The 26,339-nt window shown below is 35.4% G+C and overlaps 2 protein-coding genes across 2 annotated transcripts; one reads left to right on the forward strand and one right to left on the reverse strand.

Annotated features, from left to right (window-relative positions):
- Nucleotides 1–7,881: 7,881 nt before the first annotated feature.
- On the forward strand, nucleotides 7,882–8,391 carry LOC115959085. Its single transcript, XM_031077386.1, has one exon. It carries the CDS (start codon nucleotides 7,882–7,884, stop codon nucleotides 8,389–8,391), a length of 510 nt encoding a protein of 169 aa, XP_030933246.1.
- Nucleotides 8,392–10,821: 2,430 nt separating this feature from the next.
- Nucleotides 10,822–13,587, reverse strand: LOC115959090 (jacalin-related lectin 3-like). Its single transcript, XM_031077398.1, has 5 exons — nucleotides 13,450–13,587; nucleotides 12,343–12,582; nucleotides 11,952–12,224; nucleotides 11,541–11,855; nucleotides 10,822–11,217 (listed from the first exon to the last, which is right to left on the reverse strand). The coding sequence occupies exons 1-5, from the start codon at nucleotides 13,585–13,587 to the stop codon at nucleotides 10,903–10,905; spliced, it is 1,281 nt and encodes a 426-aa protein (XP_030933258.1). The 3' UTR covers nucleotides 10,822–10,902.
- Nucleotides 13,588–26,339: the final 12,752 nt, after the last annotated feature.

Consider the following 26,339-nt stretch of genomic DNA (forward strand, 5'->3'; position numbering starts at 1 on the left):
TGAACCTGTTGTCCTGGTTCCAAAAATCAAAGCCACCATTCTTGGTAGCACATGGCCGAAGCCTAAAGGTCTCAATAAGGCAATAAGCACCTTTGAATGAATATTTGGGTCAATACCATAATCCATATTACAGTGGTGAGCTTTTGCCAAATGGAACACTATGTTGCATTGCAACCATAGGCCAGTTGATACTCTTTCCACTTCTTTTTATTCTTTTTACTTTTTCAAATGAAGAAGAGTCCTTTTTGGTCAAAATTGTCATCCTCTTACATGTTGATAAGAGTGGAATTCTTTTGAATTTTTTACATCCTTCCATTCTTTCAAATTTATAAAGTTATAGAGGGTATCCTAACACGTTCACTAGAAGTACCATAAAATCATATACTATATTATTATGAGTACCACGAGTCCACATGATTTTACCACTTTTTTGAAATACCATGATACCATATATTACCATAAATGTTAATTTGAAATATTTTTTTTATGATTAATGTAAGGACACGATTTCTTTGCGGCCCACTAACATTTTTGGACTCACACAATAAAGGTCCCTCACAATATGATTTGTAGAGAGTGGGCTTGAAAAGCTAGCCGCTGGTCAAGGGGCGATGCCCGATCATGGCTTTAGAGGAATTCATGTAAAAAAAAGGAGTTGGACTTGAACATTTAAGCCCTAAGGTGTCGCGCCCTATGGCATGGGTCTCCTCGGAGTTGATCCGAGGACCATTGAGGCCTTATCCCGGTTACCCAACGACGGACTTTCTTCAGTGAAGTTCAGAGTCGTTGAGAGGTTCTTCCCCATGTAGTCTCTCTCTTTTTGAGGTGGGATGGGCCCCCCCTCAGATTTACTTACTTTCTTATTTTATACTAGCTTGCATTCGTTGTCCTTCGTCCACGTGTAGGGTCAATCTTTACAAAAATTGACATTTGTCCCATCAGTCCAATCCCGGAATTGTTGGGGATGGTTTGATAAAGCTGCAGGGTACGGCTTTGTCAGGCGCTGGGTCTTATCTGGAAGGGTAGTAAGGATAACTTCCCCAAGATATTTTGGATCTCCTTACAAATTCGTCCCTATACCAGTTTTGCCCCTGTATTTCGATGGGATTCTGGATCTGCCGAGGACTAAACTGTCCTCGGCTGCCTCCCAAAAACTGTTTTGGGCTTTGTATTGTAGAGCTTGGACCACAGCTCTCCTCGGATTGGGCCTTCGGATCTTCCAGGAGCAACTGGGCTTGGCCCTTAAATTATTGGGCCCCACAATTAATAACAAATCATGTTATGAAGTATAATTTATGGCATCTCAAGCATAACTCATAAAATTTCAAAAATTTTCAAACATAACATAACTTTTATATTCTTCAAAAAAAAAAAAAAAAAAAAAAAACCCTTAACAATTATATCACTATAACAAATTTTTTTTTTTTTTAAGTGTTAATAACTCTGTGTATATAAAGTTATTATTTATGCAATGCCCATAAGCAAATGATTGCCTCTCGATTACCCTATCTGATTTGCCAAAAGATTGATAATTTATGTGAAAGGGAAAAGGCAGCTAACTAAGATTCCAATGCCATGGGGCCACAGCCCACAGGCCATTTGGAGATTGGATATGGATAAACAAAAGATATAATAGTATTTTATATCTTAATTGAAAAGAATCATTTCCACGTGATCCAAGCGAGTGTGATATTATTTGAGAATTGGCATGTTGTTACGTTGGTGTTGGTGACGATATCACAGATGACACCACTCGAGAATCTGAGAAATAAAGTAATGAAAGATTGAAGAACAACAACCTTGTCTTGGACAAGTAGAACGGTTCGTAGTCCGACGTAAACGGAACGGAGATATTGTAGTGGGACCAATTTAATGGGTTTAGGAGACTTCGATAGTAACGAGAACAAACGGCGCATGAACGGTGTCCCATTGCTTACTATTTACTCATTTACTAAACTTGGGTTTGATTGTTTGAACCTTGCTATGGGAAAAGAAAGAAAGAAACAAAGAAATGAACAACTTTTGTTTGTTTATTTATTTATTTATTTATTGCTTTTTATATCATTTTTTATATTAATTTTAGTTTATTTGAAATTAACTAAATTTTAGTTTTTTTTGGTGTGGTAATAAATCAATATAAAAGTTACTAAAAATTATATCTTTTTGATAAATACTAACTATAAAACATAAGTAAAACTGTAAAAACTCTAGGATGCATGAATACTTCATTTTTGCTCATATACCTATATTGAATATATATTGTACCATATTTTTTTTTTAAAGTGTCAATACGTTTAAGGTATGCCCGTGATATGGCTTGAATACCATTGTAATCCAAGTATCCAACCCCCAATAATGAGAGATATCCTAAACGTGTAATAATTTTTATTTATACTTTTTACATATTGGTTTCAATGTTAAACACTTATTTATTTATCTTTTATTTGCTCTTTTGGATTTTGGTTTGTATTATATATATCATTTAAGTGGTCATAGATTCACTTTATTATTTGTTATTGCTCTTAAATTGATATTTACTACAAAATATATTAAATATATATTTCATAAGTATTTAATACACATATCTCTGACCTATTATACTCCAAATTTTTCAAAGAATATCATATACTCGTATTCATACTAGAAAAAGAAAAAAGCAGTTTGAATAGGCTGTTCCTCTGTCAATAGAGGTCCATAGTTTCTCTGTCAATAGAGAAGGGAGACTTTGAACTCTTATCTCTTTGTCAGTAGAATTAGCTGTTCCTTTTTGGTAGAAGTTTGTTCCCTAAGGTAACAGAGTTACTTGTAGGGCTAGTGGGGTCTGTTTGTTTTTGGGGTTTGGGAAACACTGATAGCTAGGATGGACAATCTTATGAACAACTGGCGAAACTTATCGCTAAACGATAGGGAAGGAGGAAAATTAGCAGTGAAAAGGGATAGAGCATCACATGAGCATACAATAGTGGCAAAATTCCTAACGAAGAGAGCCTTGAATACCGATGCAGTCATCAGAACTTTCAGTCCACTTTGGCGCTCAAAAAACGGGTTTAAGGTCCGTTGCGCCGAGGACCACATTCTGTTGTTTGTGTTTGACAATCCGGAGGAGGTCGAAAAAATATTGGCAAGCGAACCATGGAGCTTTGATAGACATTTGGTCGTTCTACAGAAACTGGATAAGGCAGTCCCAGTACATGAAATGCCATTAAATACGGTGTCGCTTTGGGTGCAAGTACACAACATTCCGATGGGTTTCTTGAACAGGGGAGTAGCTGAGGATTTATGCGATACAATGGGGACAGTGGATCGCAATGCGAGTGATAGGGAGGTTGACCGAGGCAGTTTTATCCGTGTTCGGGTGCGAGTGGATATTTCTCTACCTCTTTGCAGGGGACGAGTTCTATCCATAGAAGACGGTGATGATCATTGGGTGACATTCAAATATGAACGTCTCCCTAACATATGCTACTGGTGTGGGTGTTTGGATCACTTGGACAAAGATTGTGATAGATGGCTGGAGAGTGAAGGCACGCTTAAAGAAAACGATCGGATGTATGGAGCGTGGATTAGAGCAGCCTTCGCTCCGGCGAGTCGTAAGACAGTGGTGGTGGTGCCGGGGTTTTACGAAGATAAAAAGGGAAAGCAGTCAAAGCTAACCAAACCGGTGCCTGGGAAATATTCATCGCCGGCGTCAGAAACAGGGGCAAACGTTACAGAACCAGTGCAGGGGGCGGAGACAGTTACAGAAGAAGCAGAGGAGCAAATTATGGGTTCATTGATTGCACCAGAATCATTAAGTGCTGAAATGGCTAAGGGAGACAATCACGGAATTAAAGGAGCTTTATTAGATGAGCAGATTTTGGAGATAGACAGAGAATTAAATGGGATCGGATTTTTAGGGGATGAAATAAGGGGAGTTAATGATGCTAATAAAAGGGCTGATCTGGATGGGCAGCATAATAAGGAGGGAAAAAATGAAGGCGGCGCTGGGTTTGCAACAGAAAAGGGTGTTGAGCACGTGCCAAACTTAAGTGGAAGCCCTAATATTACTAAGGCAATACTCCAACCCGATGTGTGTGGACAAACTTCTGGCAGTGCACGCAGTGGGCAAAATGCTACAAGAACATGGATTAGGATAACTAGAAAGGCCAAAGATTTGAATGATGAAGGAAAAGGAGGGATTGAGCATAGCATCAAACAGTCTTTTATGGAAGTGGATGGGTGTGAGGGGTAGAAGAAAAGAAGGTTGGCTCCTTCGAAGATCAAAACGAATTTACCAGTGGTGGAGGCTGAGTGTCAGCCCCGCCAAGAGCAATGAATCTCCTATGTTGGAACTGTCGGGGGCTTGGGAACCTCCAGACAGAACAAGAGCTTAGGGATTTGATTCGGGCACAAGATCCCTCAGTCGTGTTCTTAACCGAAACATGGCTTGATAAAGCAAGGCTAGCAGAGATACGTGTTAAGTTGAAACTTGGTGGTATGATCGAAGTATGTCGGGAAACAAGAGGAGGAGGTATTGTAATTTTTTGGAAAAAGGATGTCGATTTTTCTTTAGGCACCTTTTCTCCAAACCATATCGATGGCATTTTGAACAAAGGAAAGGAGGATGAATGGAGGTTTACGGGGTTTTATGGGGAGCCAGAAACACAGAATCATCATATATCATGGACTTGCCTACGGAGACTAAAGAATAGGAATGCGATCCCTTGGTTATGTGCAGGTGATTTCAATGAAATTACACGCAGTCATGAAAAAAAAGGAGGAAGACTGAGGACAGAAAGACAAATGGGTGATTTTAGGGATGTCCTTGATGAGTGTGGATTCAGAGATCTTGGTTTTGTGAGAGGCAAATACACATGGTGTAATGGCCATCCGGATGGTTTCACTATTTGGGAAAGACTTGATAGAGCGGTAGCAACGATGGAGTGGATCGAAAAATTTCCTGCCACTAAAGTGATGCACTTGGAGTGTGGCTCATCGGATCATAAACCTATTCTTATTTGTTTGAATGGGATACCAAAAATCCGACAGAAACCATGGCGGTTTGAACACATGTGGATGGGGGAAGAAGGATGCAAGGACGTAGTTGAAGAAGCATGGGTACACGAAACCACTGGGCATGCCATGGCTCGGGTTGAAGGCAAAATAGGGCGCTGTCAATCCAAACTGACATGGTGGAGTAGGCTGGCTATTGGAAATATAAGTCGGCAATTAAAGGAAAAAAAGGTGCAGCTACGTAAGGCTGAAGATGCAACTATTGTTGGGAAATCCATGAGTAGGGTATTTCGGCTTAAGAGGGAGATCAATGATCTTCTATCCAAGGAGGAAAAAATGTGGCGGCAAAGATCACGCACCCTATGGTTACATGAAGGGGACGGAAACACTAGATTTTTCCATAGCCAAGCTACACATAGATATCGAAGAAACAGAATTGAAGTGATCGAAAATCTGGTTGGGGAAAGGTGTGAAGAAGAAGGGGAGATAGCAAATATATTGATAGCATTCTACACCAATTTATTTACCTCATCCTCTCCGGATTTGATTGAGGAAGCTTTAGAAGCAACTCCATTGGTGATTACAGAAGAGATGAATGATGAACTTGCTGCCCCATATCAAAGAAGTGAAGTGGAATTAGCCATAAAGCAGATGGATCCTCTAAAAGCACTTGGTCCGGATGGGATGCCCCCATTATTCTTCCAACATTTTTGGCCAACTGTAGGTGATGATGTGACAGAGGCAGTCCTAACTTGCCTTAATTCTGGTACGATCCCTTCTTCCATTAATCGAACCTTCATCACACTCATTCCGAAGGTCAAGAGCCCGGTAAAAGTTTCTGAATTTCGCCCTATAGCTCTTTGTAATACTTTTTACAAGATTATTTCTAAAGTCCTTGCAAATAGACTTAAGAAATTATTACCATGTGTTATTTCGGAATCTCAAACTGCCTTTCAATCTAGTAAAGCTATATCTGATAATATATTGGTGGCCTTTGAAACCCTACATCATATGAAATCACAAAAATTTAAAAAGAATGGCTTTATGGCTATGAAGTTAGATATGAGCAAGGCGTATGACAGAGTTGAATGGAAGTTTTTGATGATGATCATGGAGAAAATGGGTTTTTGTGAAAAGTGGAGGTCTCTTATTTTTGAGTGTATTAGCACTATGTCTTATTTGATTTTAGTGAACGGAGAGCCAAAGGGAGATATAAGACCTACTAGGGGAATTAGACAAGGCAACCCCTTGTCACCCTATCTCTTTTTGCTATGTTCGGAGGGGTTGAATAGGTTGCTTCAAAGGGCAGCCCATAATGACAAAATAAGGGGCTTTTCTTTATGCAAAAATGGCCCAAAAATCTCACATTTATTTTTTGCAGATGATAGCTTGGTGTTCTGTAGAGCTACCATGTCGGACTTACATGAAATCTAAGCCATTCTATCCTTATATGAACGTGCTTCAGGTCAAAAGCTCAACCGGGAGAAAACCTCTATATTTTTTAGCAAGGCCGTAAATGTTGCTAGAAGGCAAGAGATTTCAGATTTCTTGGGGGTTCCGGAAGTAAAAGAGTATGAAAAATATCTTGGCTTGCCGGCGGTGGTAGGAAGAAGTAAAAAGGAGAGTCTAAGATACATAAAGGAAAGGGTTTGGAATAAAATACAAGGGTGGAGAGAAAAACTACTATCCCAAGTGGGTAGAGAAATCCTATTGAAGGCGGTAGTGCAAGCAATTCCATCCTTCGTAATGAGCTGCTTCAAATTACTGGTGAGTTTATGCAATGAGATTGAGGCTATGATCCGAAAATTCTATTGGGGGCAGAAGGGGGAACAAAGAAAGATCCATTGGAAAAAATGGGAAATTCTTTGCAAACCAAAGGTGGAGGGAGGCATGGGATTCAAGAGTCTGGAAAAATTCAACGATGCTATGCTAGCTAAGCAGGTATGGAGGCTACTACGGGATCAGAATTCTCTCTTCTTCCGTGTCTTCAAGGCCAAATATTTTCCAAATGGTTCGGTCTTGGAAGCTACAACTTCATCGGGGTCATATGCATGGCAAAGTATAATGAAAGCCAGGAAGGTAATTTCTGGAGGAATGAAGTGGAGAATTGGTGATGGCAACAATATAAGTCTGTACTGTGACAATTGGCTTCCAGGCGGAGGGTCATCCAAAATAGTTTCTCCACGGGTACCTGAGCTAGAAGGGGCAAAGGTGTCGGCTCTTATATCCCAGGACACAGGAACTTGGGATCAGGATCTGATATCTCAACATTTCCTCCCCTTTGAAGCCCAACGCATAATGACCATTCCTTTGTGCTTGACAAACCAGCAGGATGTGTTAATATGGCCGGGCTGTACAAATGGGGAGTATTCAGTGAAATCTGGGTACAAACAGTTGTGTGTGGAGGAAAACATGATGGAAGCATCGGCCTCAGATGCCTCAATCTAGAAAGCCTTCTGGAAACGTCTATGGAAGATACGGGTGCCAAACAAAATCAAAACTTTTCTATGGCGAGTATGCTCCGACGCACTACCTACAAAAGTGAATTTGAAGAAAAGAAAAATCCTTGAGGACACAAGATGTGGCGCCTGTCTTTCTGCTCAAGAGACCACCCTCCATGCAATATGGAATTGTGATGAATTGAAAGAAGTTTGGCTCCCATGTTTCAGCTGGGTTAGAACAGAGCATCCGAATATTAATGAAGTACAGGAACTAATTAATCTGATTGGAGTACAAAAACAGAGGCTGGAATTATTTGCGGTAGTGGCTTGGTTTGTTTGGAATCGCCGGAACAAAATACGGCTCCAAGAACCCAGCTTGGACAAGAGCATAATTTTCAGTACAACAGCTCAGTATCTCTCGGCATTCTAGCTGAAATTTCTGAAAAAAATGGCTAAGTCCCCTACGACTGCAACGAAGTGGAGTCCACCACTGGGCGAGGGGTATAAAACCAACTATGATGGAGCAGTTTTTGAAGAGGCGGGAAAGGCAGGGATAGGTGTGGTGGTGCGAAACGGAAATGGCGAAGTACTTGCTGCACTTTCAGAAAAAATACCTTACCCCGATACAGTGGAGTTGGTGGAAATCCTAGCTGCAAGAAGGGCTGTCCAGTTCATTGTGGAATTGGGCATGGCACAATCAATATTTGAAGGAGACTCAGAGATTGTTTACAAGGCATTGAAGTCAGGTGATGTGGGTCACTCCTCAATTGGTCAGTATGTGAAAGACATAATGTCTATTTCCGATTCGATTCGAACTTTCTCTTTCTCTCATATTAGGAGGCAGGGTAATTGTGTGGCTCATGCCTTAGCAAAGAGAGCAAGATTTGCATTTCCATTGTTAGTCTGGATGGAGCATGTTCCACCAGATGTGATTCCTTTTGTACTTTCAGATTTATAGTTTTCTAATAACATTTCATCGTATTGATCCTCAAAAAAAAAAAAAAAAAAAAAGTATTCATACTTGTAACCATATCATATATCTGTGACCGTGGATATTAGTAAAAGCCAAACATACATGACCTCATTTTTCATTTCCATAAAATGATTGATTGAATTCCAACTCTGTTAATTAACGAATTTAACGTGTAATGCACCTATCGATCTATCATTTCCTTACAAAGCACTGTCTTTTCATTGAAATAATGATGATTCTTAACATCAATCTAAAGGAATCATATCTCGGCAATAATTCAATAAAAAATTAATATCTTGGCAATAATTGGGTTCAGATAAAAAGGAGAGAAAAAAAAAAGTGCCACCAGCTTTTTTCCCTGATGGTTCTCATGTTTGTGCTTTTAGGCACAACGTTATTTACTTATTTAAAAGAAGAGAGTGAGTTTACCAAAAAAAAAAATAAGAAGAGAGTGACACATTTGCTGCATAGATATTAAACCATATGCCTATAGGCATGTTTGCACACTTGCCTTGTTCAGGTAGTTTTGTCACTTTTGTGTTCAATCATATTGGTTTCAAGTAATTTTTAGGTGCACAAGCCTATGAGAAATTTAAAAAAGTGGAAGAAACTATAAAGCATATATACCTCATGGCATTACTATTCACGTAATTTAAAAAGATCGAAAAGCTTCTGCAAAATAGTGATTTATGATGGAAATCTCTTCTAGCCTATGGTCTATGCCTTAGAAAACCTTTTTGATGGAAAACAAAGGCTCTTTTTAAGCTGTTTACCAAAATTAACATCTATTCACCAAATAACATTTTAATTAGATGGATTTTATCTATCACTCTTATGATTAAATAAATAATATAATATAATATAACATAAATCTAAATATAATATAATTTAGTAATTAGGATAATTCTTTATGGGACACGTACTCCTAATGGAGATATTCTTAGGATGGCTCCATTCTCTATAGTCTATGAAAAATGTTGGCTGAAGAAGAGAATGCCTGCATTTTCATTATCAAAATTTCAAAAAGACTGAATTTTCCTTATTGGCCTCTTGATCACGTGTTTTGCACATGGATTAAAAAGACACTATCTCCACATGTATTGAATGTGTATTCTTTATTGGCCTTAAATAAAAAAGACATCACCCATGCGTGCGTCCGTAGACACGCATGTAGATATATATTGTCAAAATTAAGTTCTACCACTTAAGTGATCATGTAACTTTTCTATAAAAAAAAGGTGATCATGTAACAAATAAGAATGTTCACAAGTCAGATTGAGTGGAGGAAAACTCAACTTCTTGTTGACCAAGAGGAGTGGTGGTTTGGTGAGATCTCACCAGATTCAGCGGAGATTTCATTGGATTTAGTGGATATCCGCCAGATTTGGCGAGATTTCATCGAATGTAGTGGATTTCCAAGTTTATTTTAGAACAAAAATATTTATTTTCATTCAAATAAGATGTTATTTATGTTCAATCATTTAAAAATAATTATCTACAATGATCAAATTATTGCTTTTCAGTTACTAAAATAATATGATATAAGAGTCAAATTTAAAGTATATATGAATAATATAAATGCCAATTATCTAAAATTTAATTCTTATGAGTTTAAACTCTCAACAAGTATAACTCTCACAATCGGAAATCCTTAGCAATTAAACAGGCCCCAAAGAAAATGTACGATGACAAAAGGTCTGTCGAATTTTTTAGAAAAGAAATGGGGACGTTTTGTAAATGTTAAAAATGAATTTCAAAAGTAGTTTTAATCCAAAGGATTATTATCGAATTGATGATTTTAACAACAAATTAGGCTAAAAGTTGGTTGGTAAACTTCCAGGAAACTTGAAAAGGAGAAAGTGCATTTTATAGTTAAAAAATTTGTTTCTTATATCTAACCATCTACAAAGTGTCACATAATTTAAAATTTCAAATGATATAACACTAGATATACTTTTAAATGTGTAATAGTCAATCTGAATCATGAAATAAATACATTTCAAATGGAGAGTATATTAGTTCAAAGATTTTATGTTTTTGGCTGTACTCAAACCCAAAGCAATAAGGAGTTGAAACCAAAATGACATGGATGAATTACATTGGATGAATTTCAAATAGATATTTTGATTAACTAAGATTTTTTTTCAATCATTAAATGCTTTATTTGCCAAGGTTGTCTTAAATTGGGTACTCATAATCACACACAAAATTTACAACCTTTTTCAATAACTATTGATGTGTTATGTTGTGATTAATGTACACTAAAAATAGTATTAAAATATGACTCATGTAAAAGTGATATCATACCAATCACAACTTACCAATAAAAGAGAATAAGGAGAAAAGAGTAAATAAAATCCAAGTAGCAAATTTATTTATTACAAGTTCCAATAGTTGATAATTGATCCACATAGTAAGTCTTTTTCATTTTAACACTCTTAGAATTTTATTTTGGACCAATCACTTGGCTTCTAGTGCATACTCCATACACACACATTACTGGTAAAAATTGAACTGGTACTGTGGTGGGCACCCTTTGGGTTCCCTGCAGACTCGATCACTCAACGAGGGTTGTATATGGACTCCAATAGCATATAGGAAAGAGGAAGCTCTTCCATGGAACCCGATTATCTTTCCTTCATCCTTTGTGAAAGTGAAATATGTGCCACTCTCCTCCCCATATGGTCCATACCTCCTCCTATTTGTATAGAACGTGAGAGACTTGATCACTTTTCTACATTCATCTCCAGCAACAGAGCCGTAATAGCCACTTATGCAAGTAAGGAATTCATGCGGGCACTCAAATTGGATCTGTTTGTTATTTCATAAAGAGAAAATTATATATAGCACTATTACAACAAACAACAACAAAAAAGCAAATAAATTAGAGGACAAAAGTACCATAATTGTAACAAAAAGTTTATTGACACAAAATTTTTCATTAACATTTTTTACAACTAGTAACGTAATATGTTGTGAATTGTGATTGATGTATAATAAAAAATGTGACGGTAGCAGACCTATCACCTGTACTGTTAGACTGGTCACAAATTATCATATTTGTAAATTGTGAAAAATGTTGTGTGATAGAAATTACTCTTATTGTAAAGCATTAGCAAGGTGTAACATAGTACCAGATGAGGGGTGCCCTCATTGCCACATCCATGTTTAACTGACCAAATGGATTGGCCATTGCAATCATACTCCATCTGAATAGAATAAATGGCTTCACCCTTGGTAAGGAAAATCTTCTTGATCCCAGTGAACACCTTGTCATCAAATGGCTGACCACCATCCCCACCCCATGGCCCTAGTCCACATGGAGCTGGTTCTTTCACCATTCCTGCTCGGAGACCCACTGGTCCATATGGAGCAGGTTTTTTCACTATTCCAACCGTGAGATCTCCTTGTCCACATGGACCTGGTCCTTGCACTGGCCCAGAAACAACCTGCTATAAGATAAAAATTTTAGATGAGTGACATACAATCATGTCAAATAGAAAATGCTCAAATTTGATTTTCTTAAGCTTCAAAGAACTAGTTACCTCAGAAAGAGGACGAGGTTGTGATAGTTTTCCTTCCAAGACATGGACTCCAATACTGTCCACAAACCATCCTTTTCTCCCATGGAATCCTACAATAATCCCATCTTTTGAGGCAAAGGAAAATGGGATCCCCTGTTCATCTCCAAAAGGTCCATACTTTTTCTTGTTAGTGTGAAATGTTATGGATTTGATAATAGTAGGTCCTCTCAAGATTACTGAACGATAGTATCCGCTTATGTGAGTCAAGACCTCATGCGGGTATTCGAATCTTATCTGTTCCACAACAAACCCACAATTAGCAAAAGTTCAGATTACTACCAAAGCATTGTATATATATGTCTGAATCAATATTAGAGCTAGCCACGTATGTTATTAAGCTTAGTTTATTAACCTTTTCCACTGTTAATCCTCCATTTCTACCATTCTTGTTTCCCCATATAGCTTGGCCATTGAGATCATAACAAACTTTAATGGAAACAAGACCACCAGTGCGCGCCAAGTGAATCTCGCGCACACCTGTGTAGCGTCCATCATCAAATTGCACTCCACCATTACCACCCCAAGGTCCATATGAGACTGTCTGGCTCACGCTCACAGGTATCTTTGCAACAATTTGGGCAGTAGCATACACCTGTAAGAATTTGCATATGCTTCAATCTATACATTTATGCATTTATTAATAATTAAAAAAAAAAAAGTAAATTACACTAGCATCCCTTTTATCAAAATGACAATTCCCCAAAGTTTGTATAAATGACACTATTTTTTAGGGTAGGAATTTTTTTCTACCATTGAAATATTCCACTTGAAGGCATGGACTTCTATACATATATATATATATATTGCTTTTATAGAAATTTTAAAGGGAGTGTTATTATAAAAATTTATGGGGAGTATCATTTCAATAAGCTTTAAGAGATTTTAATGTAATTTACCCCCCCCACCCCCCACACACACAAAAAAAAAAAAAAAAAAAAAAAAAAAAAAAAAAAAAAAAGGAAGTTGTAGCTGAAAGAATCACCAACCTTGTCATTTTGGACACTGCCGGCAAACACTTGTAGCATTTTTTTTTTTTTTTTTTTTTGGTTTCCTATAATGTTTCCTCAAGGTTTTCAACCAGAGACTAATCACTGTTCGTGCCGGGTGGGCCCACGAAGGGGTAAAGTACTAACTTAGGAAATTCTTTTCAAAGTGTAGGGAGCAGGACTCAAACTAAGGAGCACACCTAGTTGAGTCCAATACAAGCACTTTGAGACCAAGAGCCCAACCAACTTGGCCAACCCCCTAGGTTTATCTAATTTTAGTTTATTCATTTAAATATATGAATATCAAATTAACTAGCAATATTCCCATACATCTAACTATAACACATCTAACCACTAAGAGGTGTGGCCTAGTGGTCTTGGGTGATGCACAAGATGCACTAAGCGTGAGATCTAAGGTTCGAGTCCGAATATAGACTCACTTAGGTTATCTCCCTCATCAACTCAAGGTTCACTTGTGTCTCTTGTGAGGCTGGGAAGCCATAACTCATTGTGGTCTCCCTGCACCCTAGCAGAGCCCTGGACTCAACGGGTAGGGTGCTATTATGGTCACAATCAGGTAAGACTATCACATTAATTGCCCCCTTACCCATTTTTGTTCATTAAAAAAAAAAAAAAATTATAACACATCTATATTTATGGCAGAGAGAGTAAATATATAGCAACTATCATCAACTGCATCCCTCCATTACCGCCCCAAGTTTCATACGAGACAATCTTTTGAATAATATCATGAATTTTACCACATCAATAACATCTGCACTCATGAATTTTAGTATGAGTAATGCTACAGACACAAACTATTTTACAACATTTTTACAAACTATTGATGTGGCAAATTTTTATTAGTTCTAATATGAGTCCACCACTAACATCACATTTATGTTTGTTAATGATTATTTGAAAATTACTAAAGCCACATAAGCAGTTTGTAAAAATGTTGTAAAATAGTTTGTGTCTGTAGCATTACTCTTTTAGTATTTAGATTACACCAAGTCTTCAGAGATTTAATAATGGAAAAGAAGATAATAGACTTGCTTGTAAGCCTTTTTCTAATCAAGGAGACTCTCTCTCTCAAATAGATATAAGATATGATAAAATTGGCACATATGTTATCTACTTTGTGATAATTGTTCTTTTCAATCAAATCAATGAGTTTTTTATTTATGTAATCGAAACTTTATTTTTAGTCACTTATTTAAGGGCATCATAAGTTAAACTAACCGAAACCCGCTAATAAAAGAAGAGACAGATACTCTTTCCACATCTTTTTGTTCTTTTTTTCTTTTCCAAATGAAGTCTTTTGGTCCATAATTATCCTCCTTTTACGTATTGATAAGAGAAATCCTTTGAATTTTTTACATCTTTTCCTTCCTTCAAATTTGTAGAGTTAATGTTTAGGAAGGTTGTAGGAGGTAGTCCTAACACACAAGTTTCATGAAACCATATACTATCATATACTATACTATCATGAGTAGCACAAGTCCTAACATGCTCACGTGTACAATACTAATTTTACTACTTATTTGAAATACCATGAAATTATATTAATACTTTTTTATTATTAAATAACACATCCATGTTATTAACTCAAAAAAATTTCAAATTTTTTTTACTCATATTGACTTGATAAATTGTGATTGAAATAGCATAACTTTTGTTCACATTAACTACAATATATCACCAAAACAATTATATAGATCGTTAATAATTTTGCATTCCTAAATTTATAATTTATGCAATGATCATAAGCAAATTCTTGTCTATCTGTAACCCAATCTAATTTGCTGAAAGAAGTTTAATTGTGTGAAAGGGAAAAATTAAAAAGCAACTAACTAAGATTCCAATGCCATGAGACATAGGGTCCGTTTGGATTGAGCTTATTTTTACTGAAACTGAAAATACTGTAGCAAAATAATTTTTAAATATGTGAATAGTATCGTGGGACCCATTTTTAATGGAAAAGTTGCTGAAAAGTGAAATTTGTGGGTCCATAAACAGTGCACAAATACACTGTTCACAGTTGATTTAGTCAAAATGTGCGGCTAAAGTAAAAAAAAAAAAAAAAAAAAAAAAAAAAAAAATTTCAGAAAACGCAGCTTGGATTCAGCGGAAAACGCTGAATCCAAACGGCCTCATAGTGTGTGTTTGTATTCAGTTTCTGCGTTTCCGGAGCTGCGTTTTGTTCTTTTTTTTTTTTTTTTTTTCACGTGTTTTGGGTATTGCGGTTACTGTTCAATGAACAGTAATCGCAAATGTTGACTTTCTACAGTGAACAGTGTACATATGCACTGTTCACGGACCCACAAATTTCATTTTTTATCAATTTTTTCATTAAAAATGGGTCCCACAGCATTATTCACACATTTAAAAATTATTTTGCTACAGTGTTTTCAGTTTTCCGTTTTCAGTTTCAGCAAAATAAGTTCTATCCAAACACACCCATAGTTGTTGGAAAAAAAAAAAAATATATTATGCATCCATTACATGTAACCTCTCTCTCAAAACAAGTGGGTCGTACATATCAATAGAGTCCACCCATTATAAGAGAAAGGTTACGTGTAGCGATTACATGGTATAATCTTTCCCGTCAGAAATTAGACATAATCTTTCATGTTGGAGATTGGATAGATATATATATATATATATATATATATATATATATATATATATATGTCACCATCTTTAATCAAATAATGAATAATTCAGTAGGCTGATTGACCCTGTAGAAAACCAAAGATATGGTATGCTATCCTAATTGAAAAGAATCATTCCACGTGATTTAACCGACTGTGATATTATTTGAGAATTGGCATTTTGTTTACGTTGTTGGTGACGATCTCATACATGACACACCTGAGATTCTTAGAAATGAAGCAATTAATGAACAAGAACAAACTTGTCTTGGACAAGTGGAAACGGTTCGTATTGACGTAAACGGAACGGAGATATTGTAATAGGAGACTTTTGATGGGCTTGGGAGACATCGAAAGTAACGAGAAACAAACGGCGCATGAACGGTGTCGGTGTACCATTGCTTACTATTTAGTACTCATTACTAAACTCGAATTTGAACCCCTTTTATATGGGAGAAGAGAGAAAGAAATTATGCATAAAACAAAACAAAAAAGTAACTTATAGAGATTAGGAGGACCCCATTTTCCTTTTTCATAAAAAGGATTGATTGATTTTTCGCTTTGATAATTAAAAGTGTTCAAACTCTAATGCACTGTTCTATATACTAGATCTATCATTTCTTTGCAAAGCACTGTCTTTTCATTTAAAATAATGGTGATGATTAACATCAAATTGGAGGTATCGTATCTTTTCAATAATTCAATTAAAATAATTATATCTTGGATTCAGCAAAAAAAAAAAAAAATTATATCTTGGTAACTATGATTTGACTCTCTACAACTATTTTTAAAAAAAACTAGCAAGAAAGTGACATCAAATGTCATAAAAGATGTGTATATTTATCATCATTAATTGGTTTTGAGGTGAAATAACATAATTCACAGTTCGACATTGTAAATATCTAATTTTTCATATAAAAATTCACATGTATGCTAAAAAACTCATCCCATTGGAATTTAGAACCACCACAACACAAAAATATACACTATTTTGGTGGTAAATTCGGTCACAGACTTTTCTAGAAACTATGCCTGTTTAGCTTCTTTTTTTTTCTTTTTTTCTTTTTTCCAATGTGTTCAGTTTTTTTTTTCTTACTTAATTAATTAGTTAATTTAACTCTCCTAGTCCTAAAAATTCATGGTTACACCCTGTCCCAACTTAAACCACATAAATAAATAAAAATATTTAAAATTAAAAAAAAAAAAAAAAAAAAAAAAAAAAACAACAACAACAACAACAACCACCACCACCACTTGAATCTTATGGAAATGAAAAGGCAGACATAACCCCAGAAAAAAGAAAAACAAAATGTACCAGTGTACCACCAGCTTTTCCCTTAAGCATTAGCATTGAAAAATGCTAATGCTACTCTATTTTACCATTCTAAAAACTCACTTTACCATTATACCATCCTATTTTACAATACCTCTACATCCCAAACTTCTATTTTCCTCTTTTACTCATTAAAATAATATATTTACAAAATAAAATAATATATATCAAAATTATATCTTTTCTCTCCCATCTCTCTCCTCTCTCTCATTTTCAGCTCTCTTCCAAATAAACCCCAGAAACCTCACGGCAACCCTAGAAACCTCAACCTCGAAACCCATGGCCACCACCATCACCACGGCAACCCCCCACCTTCACCACCATGAACCCACATATGACCCATAATAAAAACCCCACCACCTTCCACCACGCCACCACCCCACGGCAACCCCAGAAACCTCAGCCCTGAAACTCATGGCCACCACCATCACCACGGCAACCCCCCACCTTCACCACCATGAACCCACATGACCCATAATAAAAACCCCACCCCCTTCCACCACCACCCCACGGCAACCCCCCACCTTCACCACCATGAACCCATATATGACCCATAATAAAAACCCCACCCCCTTCCACCACCACGGCAACCCCCAACTCCACCATCATGAACCCACAAAAAAAAAATCCATCCCAAAATCAAATCAAACAAATAGCAAATTTTGAATCCAAAAGATGACCCACAAAAAAAATCAAGTCAAAATTTACACAAACCCAGCTACAAACCGATCTCGCCGCTGCAAACCACATCGGAAACCCATGAACACGCCGCCGCAAACCACCATACCACGTCGCCGCATACCCATGAACCCAGAAAACGTACCCAAAAATACCCAGCGCCACCATACCACGCCGATCTGACTTCCCAGTCTCACCTCCACGTCGGACCCACGACCCACGCCAGAAAAGCCCACCGTGAGAGAGAGATGTGATGAGAGAGAGACGCCGTTGTGGAGAGAGGAATGAGAAGAGAAACAAAGGGAGAGAGAGAAAGTCAAAAAATAGGGAATAAACAAATATAATAAGTTTTAGAATTGTGCTACAGTACTATTCTACCTTTAAAATTGTACTGTAACACAATTCTAAATATTTTTTCAATACTTCCTTTTGACATTTTCTGATGCAGTGGTTATTTGGTGCATTTATGCTAAAATGCTCTTAGATATGGCATTAGCATCTTCTGATGCTAATGCTCATGCTTGTGCTTTTAGGCACAAAATTATTTAAAAAGGAGAGTGACACATTTTTGCTTAAACATTAAATCATGCCATAGGCCTGTTTGTTCACTTGCCGTCTAGTTTTGTGATCAGCTCAGCTATATGAACAGTCCATCCATATGTATGATTAAATAAATTATATTGCATTCAATAGGTAACTTTTTTTTATTTTGAGAAACAAACACACATACACACACAAGGGAGAGGGAAAGAGGTTCTAACACAAAGGCACACCATAACTCCACTCAAAAGCCATGGTAACTTTTAAGAGAAATAGGTAATTTGATTATAAAAGTTCACGTAAATAGTTTTATTAGTTGTCGCACAATAAGTTGATTATAAAACTTTTTTACTAATTTATTGGGTTCAAACAATTTTTAAGTAGGCAATCCTCTATCCTCCATATTCCATACAAAATGTCAATTGAAGAAGAGAATGACTGCATTTTCATTATTGGCATCTTGATTGCATGTACTAAACATGAACTATTCAAATATTTTAATTTGAATAAAATAATTAGATGATTTTTTTAATTTTGAATTTTCAATATTAGAAGGCATGTAAAAAGGGGGGGAAATGTTAGTAGTATACTTTTTTGGGTTCTTAATTTGGTCTTTTATTGTTAAATATAGAGAAACTCTTGTTTAAGTCTTTATTTGTTTTTCTAAAAATAAAAGAACTCTATTTGTTTAAGTTTAGAGTTGACTTATTTTGTGTCTATTTATTATCTTTTAGCTTATTTTGTTTATTCATTTTTTTTTTAACTTCACTTTTTTCTTTTTTTTTTAAACTTCACTTTTTTAAGTACAAAGTATACTTATAGCTCACATAAATATAAAAAGTCAAATAAGTTGAATTAAAATAAACTGTGTCCGTTTGGCTTAAATTTATAAGCTCAACTTTTAGCTTTTATATATAACTTTTTAAAACTTCATTTTTTACCATATTTTTCAAAGTATAAATATATTTTACTACACTTTTAACAAAAAACTAAATAAACTGGTCTAGCCTTTTTAAGGTTTCTTTTTCTTTTCTTTTTTTAAAGTTTTTTGGCCCACAAAGAAGTCTATCTCATAACTCACAAAGATATAATTAGTTAATAACTCGCACGAGGCAGAGATTATACGCGTGTGAGTGGAAATTCAATAGACTATTACATTAAAATTTTACTTAAAGTCTATTTAAGGTGTTATCTCTCTAACAATATTTAAGTTGCTAATTGTGCAATAACCTTCATTGATTCGAATTTGGTAGCAATGGATTTAGTCTTCCATTTTCTCCAAAAGGTTCTTGTCCTCTTGTGCAATTTGATCTTTGATCGATTTAGTGGGGCTTATCAATTTCTCTAATGTCATTTGGTAATGGACATATCACTCAAGAATTTCCCTTTGCTTTATTTTCATGAGTGGAAAATGGATAAGGGCACGTGTTTGGGTCATGTGAATTCCGTGGCAAATTCCATCCCGACCAGCTCACAAAAGTGGGAAAGAAGGCTAAAGTGGAACATTTTCCTAATTCTAAGGATTTAGAATTTCAAATCGGAACATCAAAGGGCAGTGGCGGAGCCACACACAAGGGTGGGGCCGTGGGGGCCAAGGCCTCCCCAAAATTTTAAAAAATTATTTTATAGTATTTATATTATTTACATTTTAAAAAATGTAGCATGTAAAAATTGAAGTTGGCCTCTCCAAATTTTGAGTCATTTCAATGGTGTTCTTAAAAGAAAGATAAATTATATTAAAATAATATAATTTAAGAGGTTTAACAAATTAAACCATGTAAAAAATAATAAATTTTTGTATATGTTTAATAGAATACATAACTTTTGTATACTCATTAAAATTTAGAAGATGATAAATTTTCTTAGTAAATTAATTTATATGTGTGTGTAGAGGTTTATCTTAACTAATATATTAACATCACAACTTGGCCCTCCCAAACCAAAATTTCTGGCTCCGCCCCTGTTAAAGACTCAGTTGATTTTGACATAAATTGAGGGAATGCTTTTCAAATTTAATGCCAATTTTTTTTATAAAAAAAAAAAGCATATAAATGAGGATAAATTTATGACCTTCCAAAGTTTTAAGTTTTAATAGTGACTGTAGGGTCACGTTTTGCATCTTGGACCAGTGAACCCAGTACAATAAATTTGTAGAGAGTGGGTCGAAGAGCCAGACTTTAGTGCACGTATAACAGTTAATATGGTGTTTGTCACGATCAAGCTGAAATGAACTGAGTTTATGAAGGAAGATTGGTCATCGGCACAATCCGAGGAGCCTTCTCCATTTCGCATTGAGTGGTAGGGATTTCAGAGTCCCCCCTTTGCCTCCCTTTCCATCCTTTTTATACCCCCCTTTCCTCCTCTAACTTTTTAGATTCATTGTGTTGCTCCTTGTCCCATCTGCCCATCCCTAAAGTTGTTAGGAGTGGTTGTAAAGGCAGAGAGGCATGGCTATGTCAGGTACGGAGCACCGTAATAATGGCAGCTTTCCCTTAAATATTTCCATTCTTCCCGTTGTCCTTTTCTGTCTTAGTGCTTACCCTATTTCGTGGAATAACCCGGAGTATCACTACCAGTAGTAGGCTGCTCCCTTTGTCCTCGACTACATCCATGGTCGAGGAGGGGTTCTTCCTTGGACTAGACTCTTGGCCCAATGTAAATATTGACATGGGCTTCCGGGTCTTTTACCCCCCACAACATTTGCAAAGATGATAAGGGTGACTTTACAACTCCAGAAGCTGAATTAACAAATACCCTTGGAAACAATTTTAATTGGATTGATTTTCTTTTAAACCATTATAGAGAAAAAATTTTCTCTTTTAACTCATTACGGGACAATTGAGGGTTTGGTTTACTTCAAATACTTTTTTAACTGAAATATCTTTTTATTTTAATAAGAAACTGTCATATCACCCACTAACTAAAGAAAATGTGAAGATTAAAACTTACTCTCACTTACTACTGTGTATTTAAAATAAAAGGAGATTTTCAGTTAAAAAAGTAATGGAGGTAAGCCAAATTCGACAATTTAAAAGCCTATTCATGTATACATTTAATCACATAACCTACTTAATAGTTGAGTTACTTATTTAAATGATTTAATGAATCATGTAATGTGATATACATGGATGATTTTAGAAGCAATAGGTTAGAAGAAAATTTATCCATTTAAGTTTTAGGCATTAGGAGGGCAATGATGACAAATGAGCTTGGCCTTAATATCTTACTGTACATCTAAAATTTTAAATCTTTTAAAGCCTTTTAGGAGAATTTTTTATTAAAAATAAAATTTTTTCTTGTATGCCAATGATTACAAAATTTACTCAAGTTTATTCCTTCATCTAAAATAAAAAGACTCTCTAAAATTCCTAAATCCTAACAAACCCTGAACTTTATACCCGTAAAATTCTAAACGTTATTGCCCAAACAGGTAGCCTTGACAAGTTTACATTATAAAATATTTATCTTTTCAAACCTTTTGGGGGTTTTTTTCTAATAGATTTTTCTTTCACTTATTTTGTTAAATATTTCTTTTTAAAAAAACCCAATTTTGATTAAGAAGGTTCCTCCCCCCCCCCCCCCCCTTTTTTTTTTTAATTATTAAAACAAATTTACAACTTACAAAACCAAAAAACTAGAGAAAAAACAACAGGCCTATTAGAAAAACTAGTAGGACTTTAGGAGTTGGAATCCTCAAGTCGGGGAAAAAAGATAAAAATTTCGTCCAAATTGAGTTAAAAGAGACGTCAAAACAATTTAGAAGACCATTTTCACGTGTATCAAATCACAAGATTAATTAAATTATTTAAACAAGTCTTATAACTACTAAGTATGTATGTCAATAATGATTTTGCCAGTTTGCCTGCTAGAGAATTTTTGTTATTTTGAAAGAGTTTTTTTTTTTTTTTTTTTTGGGTAAACATTATTTTGAAAGAGTTGTTTCATATTATTACTCTACATGCCATGGCATAGATTTAATTAGTAGGTACAGCCTCTAGATATCGCTGAGCAAAGCAAAATTTTCCAACATCATTGTCAATGAATTAATTCCAGTATTAAAGTACCTCCAGGGTTGTTAGATAACTAAAATTGTTAATAATTATTCCTTTTTCTTAAAGGTCAATGAATTTGATTTGCAGTGCAAATTAATTGGCTGTCCTTAAAGTTGAGCATTACTTTTGCTTTGTGAACTGAAGGTACCAGTAGTCAGTAGATACCTTATAGTTATAGATATTAGATAGTAGCTCCAGCTAATTTTGTTGACACCATTAATTACTCATTTAGGTGATGGGCAACAGCTAATAATAAGTGAGGATGTGTACTTATATCTACTTTATGTAAATTTATTCTTTAAGTTTTTGATTAACACCTATAAACTTTGTCCATGTTCCTTTGTCATTCACTTCTTGAAAAAGAATTTTTTTTATTTTTTTATTTTATGAGATTGAAAAAGATATATAAAGCAAAGGAAGTCAAGTCATTCATGCAAAACAAAATTAGGTGAAAAATATGGCCACAATACAAACTACCAAGGGAAAAGGAAGATTCAAAGAAACCCTCACAACACGTTTTGTTCTTTTATTTTATTTTTTATATTGTAAAGAATTTAAAGAAAGAGATAGTACATGGGCCTCATTGTCAAGCACTTCAATTCTATTAATTGGTTTTTGAAAAAGGGGTTTGGTAATGGTACATGCCATGTTAAAAAAATGATGCCGACATTGTGTTCACAAACGTAAAAACACACCAAGTTGTAAAGACCAGCAACTCTCAGATTTTGGTCACTTATTTTAATTTTTTGAATTGAAGGAATCTTTTCTTTTCTTTTTCTTTTTCTTTTGCTCCTGGGCATTGAATGAAACAATAAAAAAGACAAGTCCCTTATAGAATTGTCGTGAAGTAAAAAAAAATTATAGAATTCAATGTCATCTTGGCATGGTCTGGATCCTGGACATTTTAAAATTCAAAAACAATGGTATGGTCAATTGCAAAATAATCTGCAATTAATGCTCTCTTATGCTAATACAATTTGTTTAAAAAATTGCATTACTATTATATAAAAAATAGTCCAAAATCAATAATTTTAGGCAAAGTTTTTTTTTTTTTTTTTAAAGAATCAGCAAAGAGATTTTAATTACCACCATATCGCAAGAATGTGGCTTTCTAGTAGGAGTCTTTATATTACTTCACATGATACTTGACGGAGTTAAGCAGTTCAAATAGTGACACTTCAACGAATGTATTCTGCCGATGATAATAACCTCGTCAAAACGCCAATGATACATGTGATAACGTGATATTATTCATTATCGTCACGTAGCATTAGGTCGATGAATCCATATCATAAACCCCTATTTCTATTAAAAAAAAAAAAACAAACAAATTTAATTTAGATGACGCATCAGACAAAAATTAAAGATAAGGAGGGACTACAGTATGACAAAAATTTAACATAGGGTACCATTTCTTGAATGAGAGTAAAAGGAGTGAGAATGAAGGAAGAGCACTAAAAAAATGTAAAGAAACTTACTTTCATAATTAAAGAAGACAAATAAAGAAAGATGTAATAAATACATAAAAGGATCCGAAGTTTGCTCTACAAATAATGGACTACGGTCGAAGAAGAAGAAGAAGAATCCCACATTATTCGAGCAATGGCATGGCCCCCGCTGTCTTAGGGTTGTGCTCTTCGGCCAGCCTGTGTACCTTTTCTTTGTTGGAGATCTAAAGAGAGACAAGGCAGACATTTGTTTTGTGTTTTTAAAGATATCTACAAGTAAGGTGTAGGTGGCTTGGAGGGTAGGTCATTATCGTCCAATTAAGGAGGTACATGTGGATGATTCATCTTGTCCTTTTTGGTATTAGCCTTTGTTTATTTGCCCAAAACAAAGGGAGTTACCTACTTACCCAAGGTACAAACTCTTTTTTCACTCATTGATATAATCAATTGTAACTAATTGGGTCAATATCATTTTCATATGGTTCTATCGTAAGCACAATTTTTTTTTTTTTTTTAACATATTAATTATAATTTATCATTTCAATTAATTGTAAAATCTTGTAAATAAGTGTATGTCTCTAGCCAAGAATCATGTAACTCAATTGGTTGGCACATTTTGTTGTTTCTAACAAAGACATCAAGGTCAAGGAATTTGTAATTCAACTAGTTGACATCTTTTAGTGTATTCGTATAAATAATTGACCTATATTGGTTTCCCTATTATGATAAGAACCTATTTTTCTTATTCTGTCTAACCACTTTACTTTTTCACTCACGCCAGACTCCTAACCAAAACAAAAGAGTTACCCACTCACCCTAGGTACAAACTCATTTCAATTAGGGAGGTACATGTGGTTAATTGATCATGTCCCTTTTTGAATTAGTCTTGTTTATTTGTCCAAAACAAAAAGAGTTACCCACTTAACCTAGGCACAAACTCCTTTCTCACTCATTGATATAATAATTGAAATTAATTGGGTCAATATCATTTTCACATGGTTCCATTATAAATACTAGTATTTTTTTTTTTTTTTACATATTAATCGCAGTCTATCATCTCAATTAATTGTGAAATCATGTATGAATAAGTGTATGTCTCAAACCAAAAGCCATGTAATTCAACTAATTAGCACATTTTGTTGCTTCCAACAAAACATCAAGGTCAAGGGATTTATAACTCAACTGGTTGACATTTTTTAGAGCATCACCATCAGATGTGCTAAATGTGCCAAATGCCAACTATTTGGCACATTTGGCACACCAAATACCAAAAACCCCTTTTATCAGATATACCAAATCTCATAAAATTTGCCACATGTAGTACCATTGCAAATTTGCAACGATACGGACGAAGAATGGTATATGGGTTAATAATTTTTTATTCTCTTTTCTCTCTCCTCTCTCTTCACTTTATTCTTTTCTCTTCTCTCTCACCGATTCCCTCTTTTCTCTTCACATTTGGTGAGATTTTTTTTCTTCTTTAGTTTAAGATCAGTTTGACAGTGGCCATTATCACCGGAGGCGCAAGCAGCATGGGCAAGGCTCGCGAGTTTGCCGCTCACGGTGGCCACAGCTTGTGAGTTTGCCGCTCACGGCACACAAGCCATCGACATCGCCGACGTCCAAGACGAGAAGGGCCATTGTCATCGTCACGACGTCATCGTCACGACGTCATCGTCATCGTTATCACTCTCCAATCTCGCTGATCTCTCTCTCTCTTTTGGTGGTTGGTTGTTTTGATTGTTGTTGGTTGGCTGATTTTGGTTGATGGTGGTAGGTTGATCGGGTTGTAGGTGTGAGATTTGGGATGGGTATGAGATTTGGGATGGTCTTAGATCGGGTTGTGGGTGTGAGATTTGTGGCTGTGTAGTGTTTGTTTGAGGTTTTTTTTTTTGGTGGTAGCAGTGGCTGATATTGGTGGTTGGTTTTTGATCTGTGGGGGTGGCCGGTGGTTGTGGGCTGTGGTGGTTGATCTGCAGGTGTGGGTTGTTGTTGATGATGGTGATGATAGGGAGGAGATAATATATTATTTTAATGTGTAGTAAATATTATTTTAATGTATAGAATTGAATGATAAAATATCTGATAGATAAGATGTTGTAAAATGATGTGGTAAAATAATAAAGTAAGTCTTTGGTGTGGCAAAATGACATAAATTATGCCACAGCTGCTGTGGATGCTCTTATTGTATTAAAATATAATTTGTCATGCATTTTTTTTTATTATATCTCTCACCGTTCAAAATACCAAATTTTCTTTATTACAGTTTACCAAGAAACAAAAACAATAAATAAATGAAATAGGGTTTGAGTAATGCACTCTAAAAATAGGGAACAACTGTAGTCTATAACAAAACCCCAAAACATGGAAGAGATATGTAAGCTGATGTGGGGTGATTAATTTTTGGGTTTCCTTCACTATTTTGTTTCCTTACCTTATTTTAAGGAGCTTGCTGCCAATGCTCTTTTAGTTTTTGTAAGCTTAAAATCCAAAGACAATTGTAACTTTGCTACCTCTAGTGAGGCTCTCTCTCCAAAAATTCACTTTCACTATGTTATCCTCTAAAGAGGACATTATCATTGTGTATTAGGTACTTGATTTTTTTAGTGCGCTAACTCTTTTGTGACCTGGTCTAGAGGATCTTAGTCGGCCTTACTC

This window comes from Quercus lobata, chromosome 2, assembly GCF_001633185.2.
Source record: "Quercus lobata isolate SW786 chromosome 2, ValleyOak3.0 Primary Assembly, whole genome shotgun sequence".
Taxonomy (NCBI): domain Eukaryota; kingdom Viridiplantae; phylum Streptophyta; class Magnoliopsida; order Fagales; family Fagaceae; genus Quercus; species Quercus lobata.

Bases quoted from the DNA above. Each gene is read 5' to 3' on its own strand.
- LOC115959085 (XM_031077386.1), top strand. From the start codon at position 7,882: ATGGCTAAGTCCCCTACGACTGCAACGAAGTGGAGTCCACCACTGGGC.
- LOC115959090 (XM_031077398.1), bottom strand. From the start codon at position 13,587: ATGGGTAAGGGGGCAATTAATGTGATAGTCTTACCTGATTGTGACCAT. The intron at 12,225-12,342 runs GTTAATAAACTA...GTTGTGGAACAG, and splicing joins GAGGATTAACAGTGGAAAAG to ATAAGATTCGAATACCCGCA. The intron at 11,856-11,951 runs GTAACTAGTTCT...ATCTTATAGCAG, and splicing joins AACCTCGTCCTCTTTCTGAG to GTTGTTTCTGGGCCAGTGCA.